The 26,395-nt window shown below is 40.0% G+C and overlaps 1 protein-coding gene across 1 annotated transcript in view; it reads right to left on the minus strand.

The window, feature by feature from the left end:
* spred1 (sprouty related EVH1 domain containing 1) overlaps positions 1 to 26,395 on the minus strand; it is a 49,300-nt gene that overhangs the window by 4,567 nt on the left and 18,338 nt on the right. Inside the window, exons 2-5 of the mRNA XM_038272604.1 lie at positions 22,566 to 22,812; positions 10,963 to 11,131; positions 5,963 to 6,009; positions 103 to 246 (exon numbers count right to left, since the gene is read on the minus strand). Of these exons, the coding sequence (XP_038128532.1) occupies positions 103 to 246; positions 5,963 to 6,009; positions 10,963 to 11,131; positions 22,566 to 22,812 (607 nt within the window). The remainder of the gene's footprint in view (positions 1 to 102; positions 247 to 5,962; positions 6,010 to 10,962; positions 11,132 to 22,565; positions 22,813 to 26,395) is intronic.

Genomic DNA, 26,395 nt, shown 5'->3' on the forward strand with positions numbered 1-26,395 from the left:
TGGATTACTTAACACAAAGGGGGTTTCATAGCTCTTATTTTTCACTGGAAGTTATGAAAACAGGAATTCAGAGAGATTTCGGCAACTTAAGGAGAGGCACACCTGGGGGGGCAGGTATCGGCGGTTGTCATCAAATGGCTGCGGGGGAATGTAGCAACTCCTGAATGGCTCGGTGGAGACGACGTCTCTTAGAGGAGAGAAAGGCTCTTTGATTGGGGTACAGATTGAGGGAGGATCATCGCACACCTGGAAGCAAAAACAAATCAAACACTGATGTCAAAACCTTCAAAAGTTTATATCAGGCAATGATCTCAGCAGGAAAACTATGCATTTGAAAACCTGGTTTAAGTATATTTGCTCATCTTGTCTCAGATGAGTAAAAAACCTTGAATAGTCATTGGTGTAGCACAACTTCCCACTCAGAACGTATATTAACATCCAAGCTTTCATTTGGATAAATACAATTAGTTCAATTTGGAAAAATCTCACCTCAAACCAGAAAAAATAAATCAATTGGTAGAACAACAGTTGTGGCACTATTCTGCCAGAAAAGGGAAGTGAGCCAAACCTGCAGAAATGAACCCCTTAGAATTAATTTTCTAAAATATTATTTTACTTATTTTATTATTCAAGACTGAGTCAATGAGACCTTCTGCTTTTGTTTCTAACACAACAGCAAACCAAGGGACGTTAGGAAATGTTAAAACCGCATTAATAAATTATGAGATGAGCTGAGAATGCAGGTGCTGCATCCCTGAAGTTCCACATTCTCAAATTCTTCCGTTTTTTTTTTCACTGGCAGAGGAGCTGATGCTCACTTTTCATGAGCGATACAGCTTTGACTCAAAGATGCGTAGGCTCTGTGTGGTCCACTTTAACCACCAGGGGGCATCCTGCACCCACGCTTCACCAAATCACTGCTGTGTTGCGATGACTCAAGGCCCTTCTGTTACAAGAACTCTAAGTTCCCATTAGGCTTGCATGTGTTCCCACAAACAATCACACACACACACACACACACACACACACACACGCACACACGCACGCACGCACGCACGCACGCACGCACGCACGCACGCACGCACGCAGAGAAAAAAGGCTCCTGAAAGACATAAAGCCAGAAATGAAAGCAAATCTTCCTTTTACCTTGAGCTGATTGATCTCATGAGGAACATTCCCCGTCAAAATCAGCCAGAATTAAAGATCTGTAAATAACATTTTAGGGGTGATGCAGAAGATAAATAATGTAAAATAGTGAAAAGGGGAGTGTTTTTAGCTAGATGATTCTGTTTTGAGAGTCATAAACATCAAATAATCAGTAATTCATCTTTGAAAATATCATCTGCATCGTCAGCAAGCTTCCAGCTTGTTCTAGCCCAGGTGTAACACATGCAGAGGTGTCCTCACAGCCTATTGAAGTCCCTCTTTTCCCACACACATCCCGACCTCACAAGGCAAGGTTAGTCCTACTCTCTCTCTCTTATCGCTGTCCTCCCTGCATGTGGAGGAGGCTTCTGGCTCCGGTTAGTCAGAGCTGTGTGTAAAGTAGCCCGCGCCAGCGCTTTAACGCACAGCGGAAATCTGGTTTGCTCCTAGCTCCTGCTACAGTAATTACTGTCCTGTGGTTGCTAAGAGATGCTTCCTTTAACTTCTTATCCCCTCTCGCTCTCTTCTAGCCACCCTCTCCAGACTGCTAGCACATGGTGTCTGTGTGTTTGTGCTCCTTCTTTGCCTCTAAACACTCCACAGAGCATGATCCACATCCACCATGTCTGCATGGGAATGAGAGGAACAGGAGACAGAGGAAGACAGAGAGGAGAAAGAACAGAGCAGGAAAAAATGAGATTATGCTATGTGTGTGTTTCTGTGTGTGTGTGTGTGTGTGTGTGTTAGAGCCGGAGAAACAGAGGGAGCACGAGAGGCCAAGAGTCTGCAGAGGGAATGTCATAAACTAGCTCCAGCTGGGGAAATGCAGCTTGAAAAGCCAAATGACAGCCGTGTGTGTGTGTGTGTGTGAGAGAGAGAAGGGAACCAGAGGAAGGAGTGAGGGGGGTAAAATGGGAAACAGACTTGGGCTTCCTTTTAAAGAGCTTGCCTAAGCCCCACCATTCAAAGGCACGCGTGAGGGCCAATCTGAGGCTGATCTGACCCTGGAGATGTGGCTGGCTGCTTAGGGGGAGGAGGGGGAGGCCAGAGGCAATGGACCTGTGCACCGACATCAGGGACACTTCCGCCCTCACAGGCACAGGGGCTCAGGACTGGAAGGACTAAGGAAGACCGTCAGCATACTGAAACGCTTACTGGTTCTCTCTACAACGCAGCCATCGCTTTATGATTAACAGACACCCCCCCCAGAGGAGCTTGGAGCCTCTGCTTTGTGCTGAAGAGCAGAGAAAACAGTTCCTAGCCTTAAGCAAAAGAAAATAGTTTCAGATACAAGAAACGCGAATCATTAATGATTTATAACAAAAAACGGGTTCAATCAATGTCAGAAGTGGAGAATCAGAATTAAAACCAAACAAAACAGAATCACTCCTTGTTTGGAAGTTTAATATGCCGCAGCATCGCTCATCATAAACAAAAACAGTTTTCTATTCTTTCTCTGTCTCTCTCTGACCTATAGACTCAGACTTGGAAAAGCTAAGAAAAACTCAAACAATTCCTAAAGTTGACTTAAACTGAAATCCTTGAACTGCAGTTACTGAGGGAATGTCATCACTAGATATATCCGCTTTAATGGACAATTTTACCAATGAGATTCAACCAGATTTCCCCAGTGGAGGCGGTCATGCTTTTTAACTCTTAACTATTCCCTTAACAACACATTTGGGAAAAGACTGACCCTTGCACAACTAGAAAGTGAATTTAGGCCCAGTTAAGCTGCCATCTCTCCAGATTTACAGATAAAAGATTTACAGATCTAAAGATAAACTGAGCTTCTTATTTGGAAACTACCCCAAACAGGAAAAAGAAGCCCCTCCCAATGTAAAGATCAAACTTTGAGAAAACAGGAAGACGAATTATTTCAAAAATGTCAGTCAATATACACTCACTGGCCACTTTATTAGGTACCCCATGCTAGTAACGGGTTGGACCCCCTTTTGCCTTCAGAACTGCCTCAATTCTTCGTGGCATAGATTCAACAAGGTGCTGGAAGCATTCCTCAGGGAGTTTGGTCCATATTGACATGATGGCATCACACAGTTGCTACAGATTTGCCGGCTGCACATCCACGATGCGAATCTCCCGTTCCACCACATCCCAAAGATGCTCTATTGGATTGAGATCTGGTGACTGTGGAGGCCATTTGAGTACAGTGAACTCATTGTCATGTTCAAGAAACCAGTCTGAGATGACTCCAGCTTTATGACATGGCGCATTATCCTGCTGAAAGTAGCCATCAGAAGTTGGGTACATTGTGGTCATAAAGGGATGGACATGGTCAGCAACAATACTCAGGTAGGCTGTGGCGTTGCAACAATGCTCAATTGGTACCAAGGGGCCCAAAGAGTGCCAAGAAAATATTCCCCACACCATGACACCACCACCACCAGCCTGAACCGTTGATACAAGGCAGGATGGATCCATGCTTTCATGTTGTAGACGCCAAATTCTGACCCTACCATCCGAATGTCGCAGCAGAAATCGAGACTCATCAGACCAGGCAACGTTTTTCCAATCTTCTATTGTCCAATTTCGATGAGCTTGTGCAAATTGTAGCCTCAGTTTCCTGTTCTTAGCTAAAAGGAGTGGCACCCGCTGTGGTTTTCTGCTGCTGTAGCCCATCTGCCTCAAAGTTCGATGTACTGTGCGTTCAGAGATGCTCTTCTGCCCACCGTGGTTGTAACGGGTGGTTATTTGAGTCACTGTTGCCCTTCTATCAGCTCAAACCAGTCTGGCCATTCTCCTCTGACCTCTGGCATCAACAAGGCATTTCCACCCACAGAACTGCCGCTCACTGGATGTTTTTTCTTTTTCGGACCATTCTCTGTAAACCCTAGAGATGGTTGTGCGTGAAAATCCCAGTAGATCAGCAGTTTCTGAAATACTCAGACCAGCCTTTCTGGCACCAACAATCATGCCACGTTCAAAGTCACTCAAATCACCTTTCTTCCCCATATTGATGCTCAGTTTGAACTGCAGGAGATTGTCTTGACCATGTCTACATGCCTAAATGCACTGAGTTGCCGCCATGTGATTGGCTGCTTAGAAATTAAGTGTTAACGAGCAGTTGGACAGGTGTACCTAATAAAGTGGCCGATGAGTGTATTATTGTTGCTGTTAGAATAGCAGGTCCCAGAGCTAAAAAAATAAATACATAAATAACCAAATCATTTTATAAAAAAGGGGGAAAATTTTGAGCCTTACGTTTTTTAATGGTCTCATGTTTTTTACAGTGACTCATTGCTGTTAAAAAAAACAGAAAACAAACCCAAAAAAAACAGTCTGAATGCTCTGCTCTTTAACAGAGGCAGTTATTGTACAAAAGTGATAAGAGAAAACTTCCTGACGGAGCTAAATTAGATGTGGAAGTTTTCCTGTTCTGGCGGAAGGACTGTGGCAGTAATGCCTAATCCCTGGCAGTGGGTTGTCACAGCTGAGCAGGCTGTTGTGCAACCAGTTTATGGGTAAAATATGTAACATGTGCATACTGTCTGTGTGTGTCTGTGTGTGTGTGGTTTGGGAAAGGAAGAATGTGGTAGGCTAGTGAAGGGGCATGCATGTGGGTGCTTGGCCTCAGTGGGCAGGATGTGGGCGGCCGGGACCATCTTCAATACATTTTCCAAACACCCATGTGGAACAATCCAAGCCTGTAATGATCTATTCATTTCAAATATCTGATTAAGCCACTGCTGCCTGTTTAACAACGAGGTCAGAGCTCCTCAGGGACCCAGACCTGTGGATTGATATTTTGATCAAAAAAGCAAAAAAAGAAATGAAAGCAAAGAAGCGGTCGCTGTGGCGGCATCACTTCATGGTGGCATTCTCCGGTTCTTCGGCTGCAGCCCTCGTCCCTGGTTCACTTCTCTTTCTGTGTAGCCCAGGACTGTGACCGCGACATTCGGATGCCAAATCACCATGGTGACACCTTCAGTGGCTCACTGAACCCCATGAACACAACCCCCCCAATTCTACCAGTTTCCAAAAGCACCCCCCCACCGTCCCGCTGCCTGGCAACAGTGGTGCCACTGGATTTCCTGTATGTTTGAGTCTATTCCTTCAAGAGGAACTTTACCACAAGAGCAGAAACAGAGCGTTACTTCATTTCTATACTCTTCTGCTCCATTTTATGAAAAAAAAAAAAAAAAAAGACAAAAAAAACTTTTATGCACCAAGCCGAATCAAAGCCAGAGATACTTTCTGGGGATATGAACAGCAACTATAGATGATCTCAAACAACAGAGAAAACTTGTTCTAAAAAGAGAAACATGGAAATCAATTAAGTAAAACAGAAACTAACTTTGGCTCTTCTTTAGTTAATTACATCTAAAAAATATAATCCAGCTCTTAAAAAAAAAAAAAAAAAAAAAAAAAAAAAAACATTTCAAGAACTGTCCATCTTTTGACAGCTATATTTGAAAAGCTGATATGAACAATCGTAAGCAGAACAGGTGACTGTCGATCATTATATATGAACGCTATGCTTGCTGCCTGCTGCTTCTTCGGCAGTGCTTTCAGAACCACTTGTATGGAAAGTCAACAGACAGTCACATGACAGAGGCTGACCTGGTTTTTGCCTTGAAAAATAAATCGAATTGTACCAAAAGTCTTATTTACATTCAAAGGTTGGTCACAAGGCATCCCTCATGATGTATAGGTTTGGGATTTTAAGATCTAAATCTCAACGCTGTGTTTTTGGTCTGAACTGGCTCTCAGCTTCTTGCCATGAGAGGTTTTCTATTTCTATTTGAATTAAAACAAATGCAGGAGCTTTAATTGCACTGAAGGTTCTGTAACTCACCGGTAGTCCATCCTCAGGAGTGTCCCCTTCACCAAATGGACTACACACTGGAAAGAAGGGAGGGGAGAAGTTAGTCACTCAAACATAAAAATATTCAATAAAATCTGAATTATTTTTGAGGACGAACTTGTAGCTTTAATGTAAACTTCACGACTAGAGGGCAAAAAAATAAGGAATCCTGTCCACCAACACAATCATTTTTCTAAAACCAAAACAAAGCATGACAAGAAAACAATGTTAAGCCTGCATCTGAGTTCTCAGTAAAACTGATATATTTTTCTGTTTCATAGAGTGTCCCCCTGGTGAGCATGCCCAAAGCTTTTTTTTTTTTTTTTTTTTTAAACAACGGATCCTTGTCAGGCCAGAAAAGCTCAGGGCTTCTGGTTTCCTTTGCCTGCCGCCTAATGGGGAAATGAAAGCTGCCTTGTGTTAACGTGAGGGGAACACAGAAGTTAATGAAATATGCACGAGCCAGAAGTAAGTGACCCTAAAACACTGAAAACCATTTTTAAATCCAAAACGGCCTCTGAGCTGATGGTGGGCAGACGGTGTCTTAAGCATCATGTGATCTGTGTTATGATGGCAAATTAGGAAAAAACTCTGATCTTAAAAATAATAATAATAAAAAAAACCAGAGTAAAGATTCGCTTAATGTTTAAACTTTGTAAGGAAGGTGAAAAGTAAATTTTTTTTCTTGTGCAGTATAAGATATAAACCAAGCCTTTTCAAATGAAATTTGTTTTCCTGACTGAAACTGGAAAAACATGTAATGGTGTGAAAAAAATAAATGGTAAAATATAAAACAGACTTAGAAGCAAAGATTTCTTCCCATTTCATCTCTAACAATGTTAAGTTTGATCAAACATTTCAGATATTAGCTTCTTCATTAAGCAGCAGGATGTCTTATTTCTCTGAGTAGCTTTTGAGTTTATGCTGGTGCAGATGTTATTTTCTTTCTCCCTTCATGGCACCTCTAGAAAGGCTTCTGGAAAATGTACACTAGGTTGAACCTGACTTATTGAGGTTAAAAATTCTCTTAATTTTACAAATTTCTTTAGATTTTTTTTAATGTTGTTTCAAAAGGAATTAGTTTGAAGCATTGATTTCAAATATATCCATCGTGTTTCTTAGTTTAACACTGGCAGGACTGTCCTACACAAATCTTACAAAAATCAGTTATTATTGTAAACTGGGCTTTCTCATACTGTTATCCTGTACACCATATGCACCTCCAAAACTTGAGGAAGTAATAAAAAGATATCTCTAAGGTCACTTTTATTTGTAAGAATAAATAATTATTTTAAATAGAAAATATCCGTTTCTAGTTTAACATCAATGTCGATCAGCTTTGAATTAGACTGAAACCACAAGTATGAGGATAGGTATGAATTTATGTCTTTATTTATGCCGAATTGATTTGTCCTATACCTATAACCCTCTTGGAGCACCTACACACACATGACCATATTAGAAGTACTGTATTCATAAAGTTCAATAGAACCTTAAAGGGAAATTTCACAGTTATAATGTCCCCTGTGTGGAAGGTTTATCTGTTACTGACTGTAAATGAAACCATTTATACTGGGTCTCTCCCCACTGCACCGTCCAGTAAATTATGTTTTTAATTGTACTTTGGAAGTGGGAAGTCGTAACTCCAAATCACATCATTTTCGACCACAAGACTGAGATAAACAAACGTGCTTCTGTTTGCCATTTAAAAAAAAGAAACCAAGTTACTTCCCAGGAAATCAGACTTCCTGTAGTGTGGTTATTTTGTCTAATCACAGATTAAAAACCAAGATCCCTCAGCTGGCAATGGAAGCAGCAAAATGCCAGCAAAGCCTTTAGGGAAAATCTGTGACATGTGCCTTTATATACTAAATCTTTAAAGAAAATAAACAAGTAAACACGATTTGAGTAATGGTGCAAAAACAAGGGGGGGTGGGGGGGGGGGGGGGGGGGGGAGGCTGTTCCCAGTCTATGGTTCCCAGTCTATTCCCTGCATGTTCCAGAGGAAATAGTTTACTGTACCTTAGGCAGCCAGTGAATCTTGTAAAACGTTGTCTCATTTAATTAAAACTAATTAATTAGACACCTAATTTAAAGCGGCAGCAGTTGTCTGTACTTGGGATGAGAAGTAGGAAACATGTTAATGTCGTCTCCGTCAGGACAGAACATTTTACTGGGACTGTGTGAGACATGGTGTGTCTCTCAGTCGCTCTGTCCACCCATCTCTGAGTCACATGGAGAAAGGCTTTGTGTGCGTGTGCGTGCATTTCTCCGCTTTTAAGAGAGAGAGGGAGAGAGAGAGAGAAAGAGAGGCCTACTGCAGCACGACTCTGGCAGTGCTAGGGCGCAAAGCTGCCTGAGCCATGTGCCCACCGTTGCCTTGGCAACAGAAGACTGCAAGACTGATATGCACACGTGTGCACACGCGCAGGTGAAAACATATTCGTTCTTACTGCGCAAACACACGCACAGTGGTCCAGCAGTACAGCCATGCAACAGGAATACAGACAAACTCGTCTGCCAGCACAGAGCTGAGGCATTACACAACACTGCCAGAATACAGAGGGTGCCAAGCCCGAGACGAAAACAGACAAAAGGCAAAGGGTGGCAGGGGGAGGGACAAGTGCAGACGCTTAGGCAGAATCCAATGAACACCCATTTTCCTGATATTCAAGGGAAAACCTTCACACATGAAGCAGCTTTAGCTAATCTGCTAATTTGTCTCCCACTTTACACTAAAAAACAACCTTAAGGGTATGTTCGGGGATAGATATAGCTATATTAGGACCTAGCTGTGAAGGATCAAAAAGTTCAATCAATGTTGTGCATTAGACCCCTTTCCTTTTTGTCATCCCTTAATAAAATCCGCTATATTAAACTGCATTTAGAAGGAACCTGATAACTGAACAGTCTTCCTCCAAGCAATCTGATCTCAGGATAAATCCAGCTTTTCTGTGAAGACCTTAAAGGCTTCGTAGTGAAAATCAAGCATGACACCAGACAGGTTGTGGGATAAAAAAAAAAAAGAAAGGAATGGCATAACAGCAGACCCATTAATACATGAATTTCTGACTTAAATTGATCGGCTGGGCAAGAATTGGAGAAACAGCTAAGGGGCCCACGGTAACTCTGAAGGAGCTTCAGGGATCAATTGCTTAAATTGAAGAACCTATTGACAGGAATAACTGGAAGTTGTGTATTCAACTAGGTTGATCTTCATGTAATGACAAGAAGAAAACAGTCATTAAGAGACTGCTAGAAAAAGTCCTGTGTTGCTCAAACCCATGGGGGGGTCATAGCAAGCATGAGGGAGAAGGGTCGTCTAGTCAGATGATTTTAAAGTTGATCCTTATGGCTTTCATGAAAAACAGTTAGGTGGAAAACTAACACAGAACAACTCTTATAACCACTCCCTTAGTGAAACATGGTGTTGGCAGCATCATACTGTGGGGATGTCTTCTGGGAGCTTGACGCTGGGAAAGTGACTTTCGGTAAATACAAAACAATCCTAGATTAAACACCTAACAGGGGTCATAAACAATTTCAATAAAACAGACAACATTGTTTGGGAGGAAGACATCATGTTTTTAGAAATGTCTGGTCAAAGTCCAGACACAAAACTAAATGACGGTCTGTGGCAAAATCTGAAATATGCAGACACTATCTAATCTGACCACACTTAAAGCATGGTTCCCGGAGCCAGAGAATGTTAATTGGTTGAATAAAGCTCTATCTGAATAATAAAAGTACAACACACTTTTCAGATTTTCATTTGGAGAAAAATAAATAAATAAATCCACTTATTTCTTTTGATTTCACAAGTATCAGATACTTTGTGCTTGTTTATCACATGAAATCACTATGAAGAAGCTAGGAATCAAAAATGAGACACAAATTAAAAGTTACTTAAATAAATATATATAGAATGACTTTTTTCAAATCTCTTACCAAAATATAGGATGGATTTTAGAAGTTTTATTTTACATATTAAACTGTGCTGTATCTCCACCAGCAGGAAATACAGTAAGCCCAGTGTGGCATAAAAATTACCTTCCACCTAGAAAGTGCCTGGACTTGGGCCCAGACGTTCCAAGTCTCAGATAAGGAATTATGGGTTAGAAGAGACTGATGCCATGCAGTGATAAGCCTTTATTATACAATGTACTGTTCCAGGTCTATTGTCCCTACAGTTCCAGAGTATCTGGGGAGTTAACAGACAGAAAAAAAAAAAAAGATATCTTCCCAGCTAGCCAGCTCACCTCTTATGTAACAATACTGTGCAGCAGATTGCTGAGTTAGCAAGTCTCCGGCTAATTGGATGACTTTGGAACCTTTGGCTCTGTGCAGATAAAAATATTGCTTATCAGGACCAAAAGCTGGCAACTCAAGTCCATCACGACTCAAAAAACACTCACTACTACAGCAAACCAAAGGCAAGTCTGGCTGCTCCTAATACCTAAACAAATATAAGGTTTCTTCTAACTGAAGTTTGAACCCCCTCCCAGAGAGTCATCTGTTTTGTAAGTTTTACCTATCAAGCTTTAAGTTTTTGCTCACCCTTTAGGACTGATGCTCTGTGCGAAGTCCTGCACTACCAGAGCAGGAAGCGGCAACATTATCAGGGCAAGTGGAACTGATAGGATCCCAAAAGAAGGATCATGTTTGGGTTCAGTGAACAAGCGGCATAAAGGTGGCATCATCGAGGCTAACCAACATCCGTTCCAAAACAGCAGCTAGGTTTGCCATTAAATAGCACAAGGTCAGAACAAAGTTTTGCCTTAATACTGTTGTGAAATATAAACTAACCTGTAAATTTCTGGTTAAGGTATGGAAGGAAAATTCTGCAAATAATTCAGATGCTTTTAACAAAAGTGTTGATATGTATTTTTAAGGTAAGGTATGTTAGGCTGAGGTAATGCTGACTCTTCTGGTTTAACTTGCTCTGAAACATGGACAAAAGCCAAACAGACAGCATAGTAACACGCCCACACCTTGTTTAATGTCCTCGATGGCCCGGCGTACTCCCCTGTCGAAGGCCCGAGCATCAGCGGGGCTCTGGAACGTCAGCCCAAACTTCTTGTCCTTGATTCTCCAGTGGTGGAAGATGGGGGTGACCTTATTGTAAACCAAGTCTCTCTGCAGAACACATTCCAGAACCACCTGGAGACACACACACACAGTTTACCCGTCAACAAAACATACATGTGAGATGGACCTGACTGCAACATTGAGGTTACATGTACAATAATAGCCATTCAAAATTTCCCCACTTCCCTTGATTGGCCCTTGGCTGGTCCCCTACAATTCCTTTTTAAACATCAATCTTGGTACTAAAATAATCTGTCATAATTTGTCTAAAACGTGTCATCTCCTAGGCAGGCCCTGTAATTCAGTGAAGTCTGACTAGGGCTCCAGGGTGGAGTCAGAGTAAAAAAAAAAAACACACACCCAGGAAAAGGCCAGTGGCTGAAAGTTGGAGGGGATTTTGCTGCGAGTCACAGGGGAGTAGGCTGCCATTCGGCTGGCGCTTGACTAGGAAAGGCCATTTTGAATGATGCTAAAGTAGACCTCCTTTAGACTTGAATTAATGGTGAGGTTTCTAAGTTTTATCTGTGTTTGGATCATTTAGTCCCAGCAGTTTAACCAAGCTGTTATGAGAATCTCACCAATATCATATGAAGCACCAATGGTCCATAAATCAGAATTATCAGAGAACAAAAATAAAACCTAAACAATTTTATTTTGAAGAGGTAATACAACACAAATGAGCAGCAGAAGAATAAATGTAAAGAATATCAGAAAAAATGAGGCGCATGTTTGCATGTATGTTTTGTCCTTTCAGAAGAAAACATGCATTCTGTTCAAACTTTGAACATGGACAACAAGATACTCCCTGTAAACAATGCTTAATGAAAATGATAAATCCTTTGCCTAAAAGCATAATGCACTTCGTTCAGCAATGATTTTAAAGCAGAGTTACCATGCTCTTGGAAGCTCTGAAACTTAGAAGGCGACTGATTTGGCCAGGCTAAAAGGATGATGTAGCGCTGCCTGCTGAAGGTCTTTGAGGAAGATTATTAAATTTGATTTCTAGTAGTTAAAAAAAGCCATTTAAACAAGAATGAGAGCAAAGTAACACGAGACCTGGACCTGTACACTGGTTGCACAATCCTTAGCCACATGGCTTAACTGGTTAAGACTTCTGACAAACATCCAACCTTAAATAATAAAATATCTCATGTCTTTAATCCAGACAAAATGTGTCAATTTAAAAATGAAAGAGGATCTTGCTACACTTAAAGCCAAATGTGAAGATTTGGAGGCACGTTCACGCCGCTCAAACCTCCGCGTGACTGGCGTTAAAGAGGGACGTGAAAATGGCAAACCCCCGTCTGAATACATAGCCGCCATGCTCAAACAGTCACTGGGTCTGGATACGCTGCCGTGTCTAGACAGAGCACACAGGACCATCCGTACGAGACCAACTAATGATGACGCCCCTCCTCGTGCTTTCGTGATCAAATGCCACTATTTCACGGAGAAAGAAATGCTTCTGAAGAAAGCCACGGAGGTTGGAGTGATAAAGACCGCGGATGGAGATAGCATTCGAGTCCTGCCAGACTTCACCCAGGCCGTAAGTAAACAGCGCGCGGCGTTCACGGAGGTGAGGGGCCTGCTCCGCGGCTGTGCGGGAGTTCGCTACGGCTTGAGGTACCCCGCTATACTGAGGATCACAACGCCTGATGGCCGTGAACACAGATTCAACGACCCCAAGAAGGCAAAGGACTTCGTCCTGAAAGAATGCAAGACTGCTGGTCTTGCATTCTTGCAAAGGTGAACTTTCTAATGATTCTGTTTCTGTTCTAGTACACCATCGTTTTCTATCATTAAAGTTCAGTAATTAACAATACTGTTGTCGAGGTTACATTAAAATTACATTATAGCTCTATAATTTAAGTAATATTAGTTTTTGATAATGTAATTGTTCCTAGTTTGGCTGTAATACAGCAAAAAAAAAAAAAAATAAATAAATAAATGATACAATTGTCCCTGTACGGGGTGACATGGTAAGCACTTTGTTACTTTCTATGGAGTGTGATTTGGACTTTTTACACGGGAAGTATGTCGGTCCACTTTTAGGACTAGAGTTTATTTCTGTTTTTGTTTTTGGGGTGTTGTTTCCCCCAATGTGTGTTTTTTTTTTTTTTTTTGGAAGACAGATGCCTCTCTTTTACATATTGCATATACCACCTTTGTTTACACCTATTATTTACCCATCGCCAATACCCTTTTACTGAACTGTCTCAATGTTGGCTGGTAAAGGTATAACTCCTACAACAGTGGTTAGCTGGAATGTTCGCGGATTGAATCACCCAATCAAACGCAACAAAATATTTTCGCATTTGAGTAAATTACATAGTTGCATTGTTTACCTACAGGAGACAAACTTGCTGAATAAGGACAATTCTAGACTTCTTAGAGGAGGGTTCACTCAGTGTTTTCATTCAAATTTTAACAGTAAGAGCAGGGGAGTAGCTATTTTGCTCCACAGAGATGTCCAGTTTGTTGAGACCAAAACCATAAGAGATAAAAACAGACGCTATGTCATTACACAAGGAAAACTATTTAACAGACCTGTTGTTCTGGCGAACGTCTACGCCCCAAATTGGGACAATGCAAATTTCTTTACAAGTTTATTCTCCCTCTTACCAGATCTTGATTCGCATGAACTATTACTAGCAGGGGACCTGAACTGTGCCTTACAGCCAATTTTCGACCGCTCCAGCCCTAAAACTACCACACCAAACAAGTCAGCCCAATGTATAAATGACTTTCTAGATGCTTATGGAATAATAGACCCATGGAGATTCAAGCACCCAACATCTAAACAATTCTCTTTCTTCTCCCCTGTGCACCAAAGTTATTCCAGAATTGATTATTTTCTTGTCGACCAAAAATTACTTCCCTTGATTTCTGATATAGAATATGGCAGCTTAGTGATCTCTGACCATGCAGCTGTGATTTTAAAAATTCATTTTCCATATAATATGACCTCTTCTTTCCCATGGAGACTTAATCCCAGACTATTATCAAGCCAAACATTTATTGAATTCATCAATTCGCAGATAGATCTCTTCATAGAGCTTAACGAATCCCCAGAGATAAGTTACTCCATACTCTGGGAAACCTTAAAAGCTTATCTAAGGGGACAAATAATCTCCTTTGTTGCGGGGGAGAGTAGGGAGAGAAATAAGCGAGCCTCGGAGTTAATTGATAGCATCAAAGAAATTGATCAACTTCATTCCATTTCACCTTCTGATGATCTTTATAAAAAGAGAACCCTTCTTCAAAGTCAACTTGATGTAGTCACCAACATTAAGGCTATTGACCTCCATCTCAGGTCCCGTGCAACATACTATGATTATGGTGACCGAGCCAACAAGCTTCTGTCACACCAATTAAAGCAATCAGCAACAGCTGGATTTATAACAGCAATTGAAGGTGAACATGGACATGTACATACTGATCAGAAAGAAATAAATTTGAAATTTAAATTATATTATGAAAACCTATACACCTCAGAAACCAATGATCTAGCACAGATTGAGGATTTTTTCAATGAGCTACCATTACCAACTGTAGAAGATTCAGACAAACTTATACTAGAGTCAGACATATCACTACTGGAAATAAGCAATGCCATCAAAAAGATGAGGTCCCGCAAGAGTCCTGGACCAGATGGCTATCCAATAGAATTTTTTAAAACATTTGCCCTCAAACTAGTCCCTCTAATGCTAAAAGTTTTTAGAGAAATAATGGTCAAGCAAGCTCTCCCCACAACAATGACACAAGCCTCAATCTCCCTATTATTGAAAAAATCTAAAGATCCACTGCATTGTGATTCATATCGGCCTATCAGTCTCCTCAATTGTGACTATAAAATATATATAATATAAAACAACTAACTGAAACTACCTGGCAAAAAGCTGTTTCAAAAATTCATTCTACATCTATCTGTGTCAGGCATGGCTTACTACAGTTTAAGGTATTGCACAGGCTACATATGTCACCAAGTAAAATAGCCAGACTTTTCACTGAAGCAGATCCCTCCTGTAGACGCTGTGGGCATAATTCAGCCAATCTTAGCCATATGTTTTGGCACTGCCCCCAGCTAAATGAATTCTGGGAGAAAATCTTTAAGGTCTTTTCACATGTATGTAAAAGAAATATTTTGCCGAACTCGAGTTCTGTTTTGTTTGGGATTGTTCCTCCAAGTGTGCCCATGACCCCTCATCAGGCAGACGCTATAGCCTTCATGACATTGCTTGCAAGACGCATAATACTGTTTGAGTGGAAAAATGCAACTGCACCATCTTTTAAACGGTGGGTCGAGGATGTTATATCTCATTTAAAACTTGAACATTTTCGGCATACTGTGAATGGATCAGAGCAAAAGTACTACAAGATTTGGCAACCTTTTCTTCTCTATTTTAGATCCGGTCTGTAATTATTTTGTTGTTACTTATTCATATTGTCATTCCAGCAACCTGTACTGATATACTAATGCATATTTTTATGATTAACAGCTTTCTTTTAGTTTGAACCACTTCAGAACATGGGTAATTTTGTATCTATCTTCCACTTTTCTTGTGTTTGTATGTACTGTATGTTTTGAAAAAAACCTTCTGAAAACCCAATAAAAAGAATTTAATAATAATAACAAAACATACATGTGAGATGGACCTGACTGCAACATTGAGGTTACATGTACAATAATAGCCATTCAAAATTTCCCCACTTCCCTTGATTGGCCCTTGGCTGGTCCCCTACAATTCCTTTTTAAACATCAATCTTGGTACTAAAATAATCTGTCATAATTTGTCTAAAACGTGTCATCTCCTAGGCAGGCCCTGTAATTCAGTGAAGTCTGACTAGGGCTCCAGGGTGGAGTCAGAGTAAAAAAAAAAAACACACCCAGGAAAAGGCCAGTGGCTGAAAGTTGGAGGGGATTTTGCTGGGAGTCACAGGGGAGTAGGCTGCCATTCGGCTGGCGCTTGACTAGGAAAGGCCATTTTGAATGATGCTAAAGTAGACCTCCTTTAGACTTGAATTAATGGTGAGGTTTCTAAGTTTTATCTGTGTTTGGATCATTTAGTCCCAGCAGTTTCACCAAGCTGTTATGAGAATCTCACCAATATCATATAAAGCACCAATGGTCCATAAATCAGAATTATCAGAGAACAAAAAGAAAACCTAAACAATTTTATTTTGAACAGGTAATACAACACAAATGAGCAGCAGAAGAATAAATGTAAAGAATATCAGAAAAAATGAGGCGCATGTTTGCATGTATGTTTTGTCCTTTCAGAAGAAAACATGCATTCTGTTCAAACTTTGAACATGGACAACAAGATACTCCCTGTAAACAATGCTTAATGAAAATGATAAATCCTTTGCCTAAAAGCATAATGCACTTCGTTCAGCAATGATTTTAAAGCAGAGTTACCATGCTCTTGGAAGCTCTGAAACTTAGAAGGCGACTGATTTGGCCAGGCTAAAAGGATGATGTAGCGCTGCCTGCTGAAGGTCTTTGAGGAAGATTATTAAATTTGATTTCTAGTAGTTAAAAAAAGCCATTTAAACAAGAATGAGAGCAAAGTAACACGAGACCTGGACCTGTACACTGGTTGCACAATCCTTAGCCACATGGCTTAACTGGTTAAAACTTCTGACAAACATCCAACCTTAAATAATAAAATATCTCATGTCTTTAATCCAGACAAAATGTGTCAATTTATATACTGTTTTTGCATATTCTCAACTCTGAAATACTCTAGGAATAAAAAACTTCCCATTTCCCTCAGGTCAGTTCCTTCTATCAACACACTCAGAGGTTCATCCGATGCCGTGAAATCGAAGGGTTGACGTTTTAGGCCCTGGCTCCATATTTTAATGTTGTGTCCTTGGGCAAAACACTTCACCTGCATTGTCCCCTGATGGTGGTCAGAGGGCTCAGTGGTGCCAGTGTACGGCAGCCTTGGTTCTGTCAGTGAGCCCCAGGGCAGCTGTGGCTACAATGTAATTTGCCCCAATCAGTGTTTGAATGTGTGCATGAATAGGTGAATGACTGAATGTAGTTTAAAGTGCTTTGGTCAAGTCCCCTGACTTGAAAAAGAGCTATGTAAGTACAGGCTATTTACCATTTACCATAAAAAGTTACCATTTCAGCATTTTTAGTTATATCACCCCAGCAGTTTGAAGTTCATCTATTGAGAAGATGGAGCAACTGCAGCCAAGTTAATGTTACAACACCATAATCATTTCATCTCATCTTGGTCATAGTAAAAAATTGAAGAGCTAAAGCAGCAGGAGGATTAGGTGTGTGTGGGAAGCCCCAAGAGCAGGGCAGAAAGGAGGCTGTGCTTCCAAAGCCTATTATTAATCAGGGCTACTGGGCCGCCTGCTGGCCTTCCTCTGGGCAGATTAAATGAAATGAGAGACGGCCATTACGCTCAGTGAGGTTTTTACAGACATGCACAAGAGGTGACTTAACCGAGTGTGAGTGTTAGGGTGTGTCTGTGCTGATACAATGTGTGAGAATGCACAAACACTGAAGCTAGTGTGATTAAAATAACACTGGTTTTAAACTGCAGGTGCCTTGTTCGAGGAGGCTGATACAGTTGGAAGATGATGATGATGATGATGATGATGATGAATATCAGGATAGAGTGGGACACATTATCCCATCTGTGGGAGCTGCTTGTGAAAAATACCATAATGTTCCCAAACCTTTCTCAAAGTAGAAATGAAGGGCTAAGGGTCATGCTTGTGTGGTATTGCCAGAGTTAAATGAATAGAGGGAAGATGAGATGGATGGAGATGTGGAGAGGATGGGGTGCGCATAGTGCCTCTGGAGGGTGGTGACTGTAGAGGCGAGACTGAATGGAGCCAGAGCAGGTAAGGTGAGCGTCACAGCAACGCCTGACAGAGGAAGGAGTATCACAGTTGCAAGGCAGGATGACACTTAACACCACATTCCACAATGTGCTTAAAGAAAACAGCAAAGGAGGAGGGGCCACCTTTCCAAAGAAGGAGACAGAAGAAACAAACAGGATGTGTCAAACGAGGTGAGGGATAAAGTTAAGATGTAAGAAATCAGAGAATAATTAAATAGTGATCCACAAAGTGACAAAATATGTGTTTTTTATTTTCATTTTTCAACAATAAAACTGAATGTTGAAATGTATGCTCTTTATACAAGTAAAAACAGTCCCACCAAATGATGTATTGAGAAACAGCTATTCTAGACAACACTACATTAACAGCTCGATTGGCTACCCATGGTGAAAGGCTAGGTGACGGAGCTAAGAGCTTAGTCAGAGATTTATTATAATCCAAGCGCTGGAACGGCCAGTTAACGTCCACCAATTAGATCGGAAGTTTTAAGAGAGGCAAAGCATCAAAGTGAGAGAAAGAGAGGGAGAGGAGGCAGAGGAGAAGGTAGGAACTCGGCGAGTGATTGGTGGCTATATGGAGAGCCAGCTGAGTCATCATCAGCACACTCTGTTCCGCATCACTGCGCTTATAGACAAAACCCCTCCACCTTTTTTCCCCCCTCTCGTCTCCCATTTTTGTGGCTCCACCTCCACTTCCTGCTCTTTTATCATAAGGTTTTCTTTTTTGGATTCCTCTCATCTTACACATCCTCAATTACCTGATAACAGCTTGCAAAACGCCTCACAAATATTTCTCATCTGCTGACTCCAGTTGCTGCAGATGAACAATTTCTGCTTAATACAGACCGGAAAACTGATTTGAATCAGATTTCCTTGGAAAGTATTCAGAATCCTGAACGTCTTAAAACCACACCCCTCAATGCATAAATGTAACAAGAAGGAGAAAGATGCTATATCATCTAAGGAACCAGACAAGTAGCTGATCGTCACTTTAAGGGGATTTTAGAGATTTGCAGCTCAGGTGGGGAAATCTGTTAGCAGATTACATGAGGCCCACTTCTAATCCAACACCCTGAACATGTTACCCACTACAGGGTAGGTGGTGGCAGCATTATGCAGTTAAGGAGGTTGGAGAAGATGATGGAGAGGAATACAGAGCAGGGATGGGGGGAAACCAGTGGGATGCTAAAGACTTGGGACTGGGATAGACATTTACAGACAAACAGAAAGAGTGAGGGACCCCTTATTTTAAGCCTGGCGTACACTGTGCAATATTTTCATTTTTTGCACTCAGCTACAGATCAAACTGTATGACGAATCTGCCGGGTTTTAAAGTTCAGAGCTCAGATGTTTGTTCTTACACTGTACGGCCCGACGCTCTGATGCGATCTACCTGCTCAAACTGCACATCAAAAAAATTCTTGTACAACTGAAAAGGGCAAAAAAAAAATCATACAGCGTATGCTTTAGGGGAATTTTGTGAGTCCACATCTAAACGCTGTGCTTCAATAATGCAATGTCACATCAACATATTAACTTAGCTAAATTATACACAGTTAAAACAATTTATCCCCCATCGGAAACAAGTTCACTGCACCCCAAATAGACGATGTTTTTCCCTAAATCCAAACTCATATTTTCTGATTTATATCTGATGTTCTTTTCAAATCACAAGGATGTATTACTGAATTTGACTCTAGTATCTGTGTTTAACTTCAGTTTAAAAGACAAGAGATAATAGATCAGGACTGTTCCAATGTACCTCTGGTTGTTTAAAGAGCGTTTTTTAGGATATCTACTTAAAGGGATTAACCATGTGTGGTTAAATCATCTCCGTGCATTGCAATCTTTCACAAAACACATGATAATACAGGGGGGTGGGGGGGGTGGGGATTCAGCATTAAACTAGTTAGGGATTGATGATGATGATGTGGCTCCCATGTGGTGGAAAAAACGGGTTAATTGATAGTCCCAGTTATGAACCAGCTCTAGTTCCCAGGTTAAGAACAAGAACCTAATTGGTAGGAAACCCACATTTTAAAATTATTCACACATAAAATAAATCTAGAGTCTTTGTTAAGACTTGTATATACGTGCTACATAGACATCCATAAGCTGGTAGAGACATACCGCAAAATAATTGTTGTAGTTGTGGGAGTGAAAGGTGCTCCTACAGAGCCCCTTGGGCTGAATGAAGATGCATATGATAGTTCTCAGATTTTAATTTGCAAACATATTTTCAATAACCACATAAACATTTCCTTTGCCTTCACAAACTGAAAGAATCTTTAGGGGTCAAGACACTTCCGCAAGACAATGGCTTGGTGGTAAACTAAGAAAACCAGGTTGTATTTCAGGCATTAAGGTCTTCTTTAGTTTGAGAAACAATACCACCTATATTCAAATTGAATGAATGATTAACTCGCAATGAAAAACCACCAGTGCTTCTTTTTAAACGGCATAAGAAATTATATGGCAACAAGCACTGATATTAAGTGTTTTCTTCCTCACACTGGCTGACATTAGAATGTGGTTTGCTGTTTTCTTGGAGTCATGGCAGCACTGAGGTTGAAGCCAACACCCCGGCACTGGGTGGCATCCCTACAGACCTACATGTGGTGGCGTGTTTGTTGTGGCTGGTGACCCTGGCTGTAATCGGGGGGGGTGTTTAACCACATCCCAGTGTAGTTGTTGGGGTCTCTGAATGGATAGCAACGTGCAAAACACAAACAAGTCAAAGACATAACATGAGTGTAAATGAGTTCAGTCAATAAAGATGAAAGCGTTGATTCAGGCGCCTGTGTAACAAATCTCTAATGTCGAATAGTCTGGGATTGCCAGATTCTGTGCATCTTGGTGCCTTCAAACCTTTCTCAGACAAACAGATTTACATTCCTATTACCACAGACGAAAGATATTCTAAGCTGATCTACCAGATCTGGCTTGCATCTACACTGTATAGAAAATGTGACAACGCATGTAATGCTGCAGGGTATAAATAACATAACCTTCAAGTTAGGCGTTATTGTTTGGCAGTGTTGAAAAAGGGGGTTGAATCTGTATATGTTACAATAATCAACTGTCAATGTGTGTGTGTGTGTGTGTGTGTGTGTGTGGGGGGGGGGGGGGTAAAAAGCAAAACAATTTACAAATAACTAAATTAGGCAATGCAAATACATGTTATTCTCACATAACTACATACATAACTACATTTAATGCACCATTGCTGAATGCAAAATGTAGCTCTGGCTGGTTCCTGTGATCTCTTGTGTGCCTGAAAGGGTTATCAGTAGCAAAGAAATGTACACTTTAATAAAGGTAATTAGTGATGCCTTTTATTGACATTCAAATGTGGCATTCAGGACAAAAATTTGATTTTAAGGGCATATCAAGTTTTTTCAGAATCCTACAGCTTTTTATGTTTCCTACATCCCTTCATCCCACATTCTCATCTGAGTAACATGAACTTCTCCCCCAATGAGGTCATCATTCATCACAGCGTCGTGCAGTTTGCTCCTATTTCTAGTTACCTGAGCTATAGAGCAGAGGCAGAAACACTTCCTGTGAGGCAGAGAAAGGAGGGGAGTCTGGGAAACATTGGCTTTTGTATGAACTACCGTGCATCAAAGAGATAAACATTTTAAAATAATTATACTAATCTGTAGTGCCTGTAAGAAAAAAAAGTGATGTTGATTTTGGCTTTTAATAATTAATTCCAATGCTCCTTAGCCCAAGTGGAATAGATCTCCAACATCAATTAAATTTTAAACATGAACTGGGAGCACAATTAGAAATCAATAGGGAGATGTGTTTGAAGTTTATCTAATCCATACAGGGTCAAATATATGAACTCAGTACACTAATACAAGTTAAGTTCTCCCGAGTCATCAGACTGGAGGACCCACTTTGTAGCCATCATTAAACCATTGCAATGATCCTTTCTCGATCTTTAACTACTCGTTGGGGGATGGATTGGTCGATTTCATTTAAAAAGATAAATTCTTGGTATGGGGACTTCTTTTATGGGTTTAGGTAAAGTTTGGAATGGCGATTCCAGATGTTTAACATTTGTGTTACCTCAAAAACAATATGGATGCATGTGTATTTTTGCCAATGATTAAATTATATATTTATTTATTATACTATCCACAAACCTTAAATAACTGCCGCTCCGAAAAGCTTGTTCCTTCGTTCTTTGGTTTAACATCTAGCATCAACTCCTTTCACAGATATTTCTTCCTCAGACTTCGTCTTGGCTAGCCAATACAGACTTTCTGGTGGATTAGGGACATTGTTGTTGGTTTTAGCCTCAGTGAATGGTAAAGATAAATTGGCTTCACTTCAGTGACCATGGTTTTGTACACTTTAGACTTTCCCAATGGTCGAAATTTTAATCAATCTATTGTGTGCTATTAAATAAACCCTTTAATGTAGACAAAGAGAAACATATTGATGTTAATTATTATTCTTTACAGGAAGTAAACGGGGCTTCAAGACTTTCATAACTTCAAAAAGTGTTGATGATACAAAACACAAAGGAAATTTAAGCTTTTGCACAAATACTGCACCATTAAACCCCAATTAAAGCACAATAGTCCAACTAATTGATTCAGTTTGTAGAATGGGAGCTTTCTTACCAGTTTATCTTTGAGTCTTTCGCCTCTAATGTGGAACTCCACAGCAGTGGGACTCGGACTGGGACTACAGGGGCTTAGGTTGCTGCCACTTCCTCCGCTACTCCCACTGTGGGTGCTGTTGTTGTCTTCTGCCCGGGTGAGCTTATAGACGGTGACATAGCTAAGTCCTCCGCCGGCCAAGGGAAGCCACCCACCGCTGGAGTCATCCCGAGTCATGACCACTGCTCTCACACGCGCATAACTGTCACTGCACGAGAAAATGGGATATAATTATACACAAAAATCAAAAGCAAATTAACAGAGTATTCGCTAACATGAAATGCAGCTGTCTGAATAACAGTTTACAAACATAGTGCTACTGAAAGAAATGTTCAATTAAATTCATAGCATTGAACCTGAGGAACACAAAAGGGTTGGAGTATATGCTTGGATATCGACAACAAAGGCAAATGTTTAGGACTGACTAATTCATCATAAAAAAAAAAAAAAAAAAAAAAAAAAAAAAAAAAAAAAATGGGGAAAAGTTCAATTAAATCTAATATGATGTACCAGGGTACCGTTACAGTTAGCATATGCAGTGGTGTATTGCTTTTAGAACAAACAGTAAAAACATAGCAAAGTAATAAAATATGTTTTTCTACAGCAAGATTTCCGAGTCAAACTTTAAACCTGAAAATACTTCACAGGAGGCGCTTAAGTAGAGCCCAGTGGGCAAATTATGTTATATAAGCAACTTTCTGCAGATTTCAACACAGAATGTGAAGTCCCATTCTGGTTAGACATGCTTGTCATGTTATTGCACCCAAATATTTCTAAATTTCAATCAGGTTTCTCCAAGAGAGTGCATTCATACTAAAAGTCCTTCAGTCTGCTCGTCTGCAACCAAAAGTGGCCTATAGTTTTTATTTTTTATCAATTTCTTACAGTTCCATTTCACGTAGTACTTTTTGTAAGTTAAGTATAACCCGTGAACAAACCTGTGAGTGTAAAAATCAATTCTCAAATGGATATAAAGGACAAAGAAAGGACAGGTAATGGACCTGGAAATGAAGGAAAACTAACAGATGTTCTGGACAATGTTACAGCTGCAAAATCATTGTGTCAACAGCTCATTCAAAACAGGTTTATTGGATGTTTCGTATCTGATTTCAGGAATTCTGGAAATTCTTGTTGTAAGCCAAATTAGACAAGATACTCTGCTAGCCTAGCATCCCGCCATGTTACGCAAAAAATGGTCAATCGGGTATAACTACTTTAACTATCATTGCAGGCCCTGTGAGGGTGGCTCAGTAGGTCCAGAAAAGGCATACGTTTCTGGTAGTAGCGCTAGATCAGGTCAGTTTGCATTTACACCAGTACGGGACAAAATCATAAACAAGGCTTTCAGTTCGGTTGTTTAATCCAGACCAGGGTTTGCTTCAAAGTATTCACACTGGCAGACACCAAAGGTGTAAACAAAGACAATTAGATGAACTATGATCCATGCCTCATAAGATGATAAAACAATGTTTTACAAACTAATAGACTAACAAAATTCTTAAAAGGGTTGGTTAATAAGTCACAGGCTTTACCTAAAAAGAGTCTTGCTGATTTTCCAAAAGGAAATTCAAGCTCATAGCTTTACCAGAAAGTTTGTTTTTCCCTTTACATCAAGAATATGTTAACCTATAACCTCTTAAAGCGAATTTGCCTAGTTTTTTTTTTTTTGGTTTAATTTGAACATTATAGATAATAGTTTCAGGAATGAGTTGGAAAATAAAGGGAAAACAACAGCAATAGTTTCCGTGCATTTATTGTGTCATTTCACATAACAGGCTAATAGCCGTCTAAAGCTATCAGTGTATCTTTAACCCCAGCCAAAGGGTGACTGACCATGTGGTCAAGTTTAGTCTCTGGTAACAGCTAAAATCCAACCTTACAGCTCAGGCAGAGGTTTTCAAACCTAGACAGCATACCATTCTCCCCTCATTCCTTTAAATCACAACATAACCCTTTTCAAACAATGATTTATATAAATTATCTATGATAAAATGAAATAAAACAGCAATTATAATCCAAGACTTCTCATAAAGCCATACAGTTGATAAACACAGTAACAGATTAAAAACACATGGAAGTGAACAGGACTTTCCTGCAGTATGTTCCTGTTAATCCAATATAATAGAAACCAAAAGTGTTTATACTTATGGAGGGATTTTTACCGGTACATACAGCTTCTGTAAAATCTGTAGAATCCTTATAAAAACAAACAGACACCATTATGTTTGTTACCTGCAAGAGCTTATTCTGATGGAAATAATGCTGAAAATAACACCAGGTTTGCCTAATAGCAACACTTTACCTCTGACTGACTTTTAACATTGTTGAAGCAGTAAAGAAAAACTGTACCCTTAAGGTTTCATCAAGTGTCTTAAACTATTTCTTAAAACTTCTAAACAAACACCATGCTTCCCGTCTTCCTATTAGTTGCAATAGAGCTAAGGACTGGTTGATTTTGCCAATGAAAATTTTCAACAGCTGCCATAGAGGACTAAGTGCTAAACTAAACCTGTGAGGATGTTATGATTACAATAAAACTGCAGATGAAGTTAAACTTTGTCCCATTTCTGTCCTTGTTGTTCCACCTTTAGTCAGATGTTTCTCTGATGAGGTAACCAGAGCACCGAGCCATCGGAAGTGACAAAGGTCAAGGTGTGCTGACAGCTAGTAATACATTGGAGACAGGGAATATCATCAGGCATACAGAGAAGAACTTAAGATGTTTGTAAGGGGAGTTCTTCTGACACTCTGCTCTTTGGTATGTTTAGCAAGTAACGATAACATCAGAATACGAAAGGTTTGTAAAGAACATCAACACAGGAGTTAACCAAGTAGGAGGATTTTCATGAACTAAAATGGTGTTCCAGAGCTTTTTTATCTTAGCTTACTCAACGAGACTAGTGGCCTTCCAAAAAAAAAAAAAGGTTCTTGTTTTTTATCAACATTAACCCAAAGACCCAGTAAACAAGTTAGCACCGAGAACAAAAGCACATTTATGGTCCATGAATATAATTCTCACAATTTCTAGTCTTTATTTAAAGAAATGCTTAAGTTTAAGCTAAAACAAAGGGTATTGTGTTTATTTGGTCAATAATACAGGAGTACACTAGAGCAGTACAAAAAGTAAACTGGGGCATCTAAAAAAAGTTTATCAAATATAATCATTTGAGATAAGCATTTAGTGCCAAACATGACCTGATCTATTCATAAAACTGAACTGTAATATACTGAAAGGAACTACAAGAACAAGTCTAAGTAATGTAGAAACTAAACTACTGTTTTTAAATTGCACTTAGAGTACAAAAGGTGGTAAAGAAGAATAATTGAGGACCCCAAATCCAACCCGACCTACAAATAGTACGTTTAGATGGACACCAATCCTTTGTTTAAAAGGAGCAAAGCATTTTAAATGAAATCAGGGGAAAGCAAAAAGGCTTTCAGAAAGTAAACTGTATTTCCATTTTCTATAGAGACAGGTCAGCTATTCATTCAGGTTGCTATAAAAAGGAGATATCAGTAAATAACAGGAAAGCTGAACTACTATGGTGGGGCCTGTTTTATTCATTAAACAAATCTAATTCCGTGTGTGGAGAAAAGTGTCGTAGGAACTGTGGCAGCCTTTGTAGGTCACTGAAAGGGCCTGCTAATCTACGGTGAATACAAAGACTGTTCTTTAGTATTGCTTTCACATTTTCTTAATTCCAAATTTGAAAACCTATGATAAAAAAAACAAAACAAAACAAAAAAAAACCCAACAATTTACATATAATGAACATAAGGGATGAAAATGG

The sequence above is a fragment of the Cyprinodon tularosa genome, unplaced genomic scaffold (assembly GCF_016077235.1).
Source record: "Cyprinodon tularosa strain WSP-4 unplaced genomic scaffold, ASM1607723v1 ctg120, whole genome shotgun sequence".
In the NCBI taxonomy this organism is placed as follows: Eukaryota; Metazoa; Chordata; class Actinopteri; order Cyprinodontiformes; family Cyprinodontidae; genus Cyprinodon; species Cyprinodon tularosa.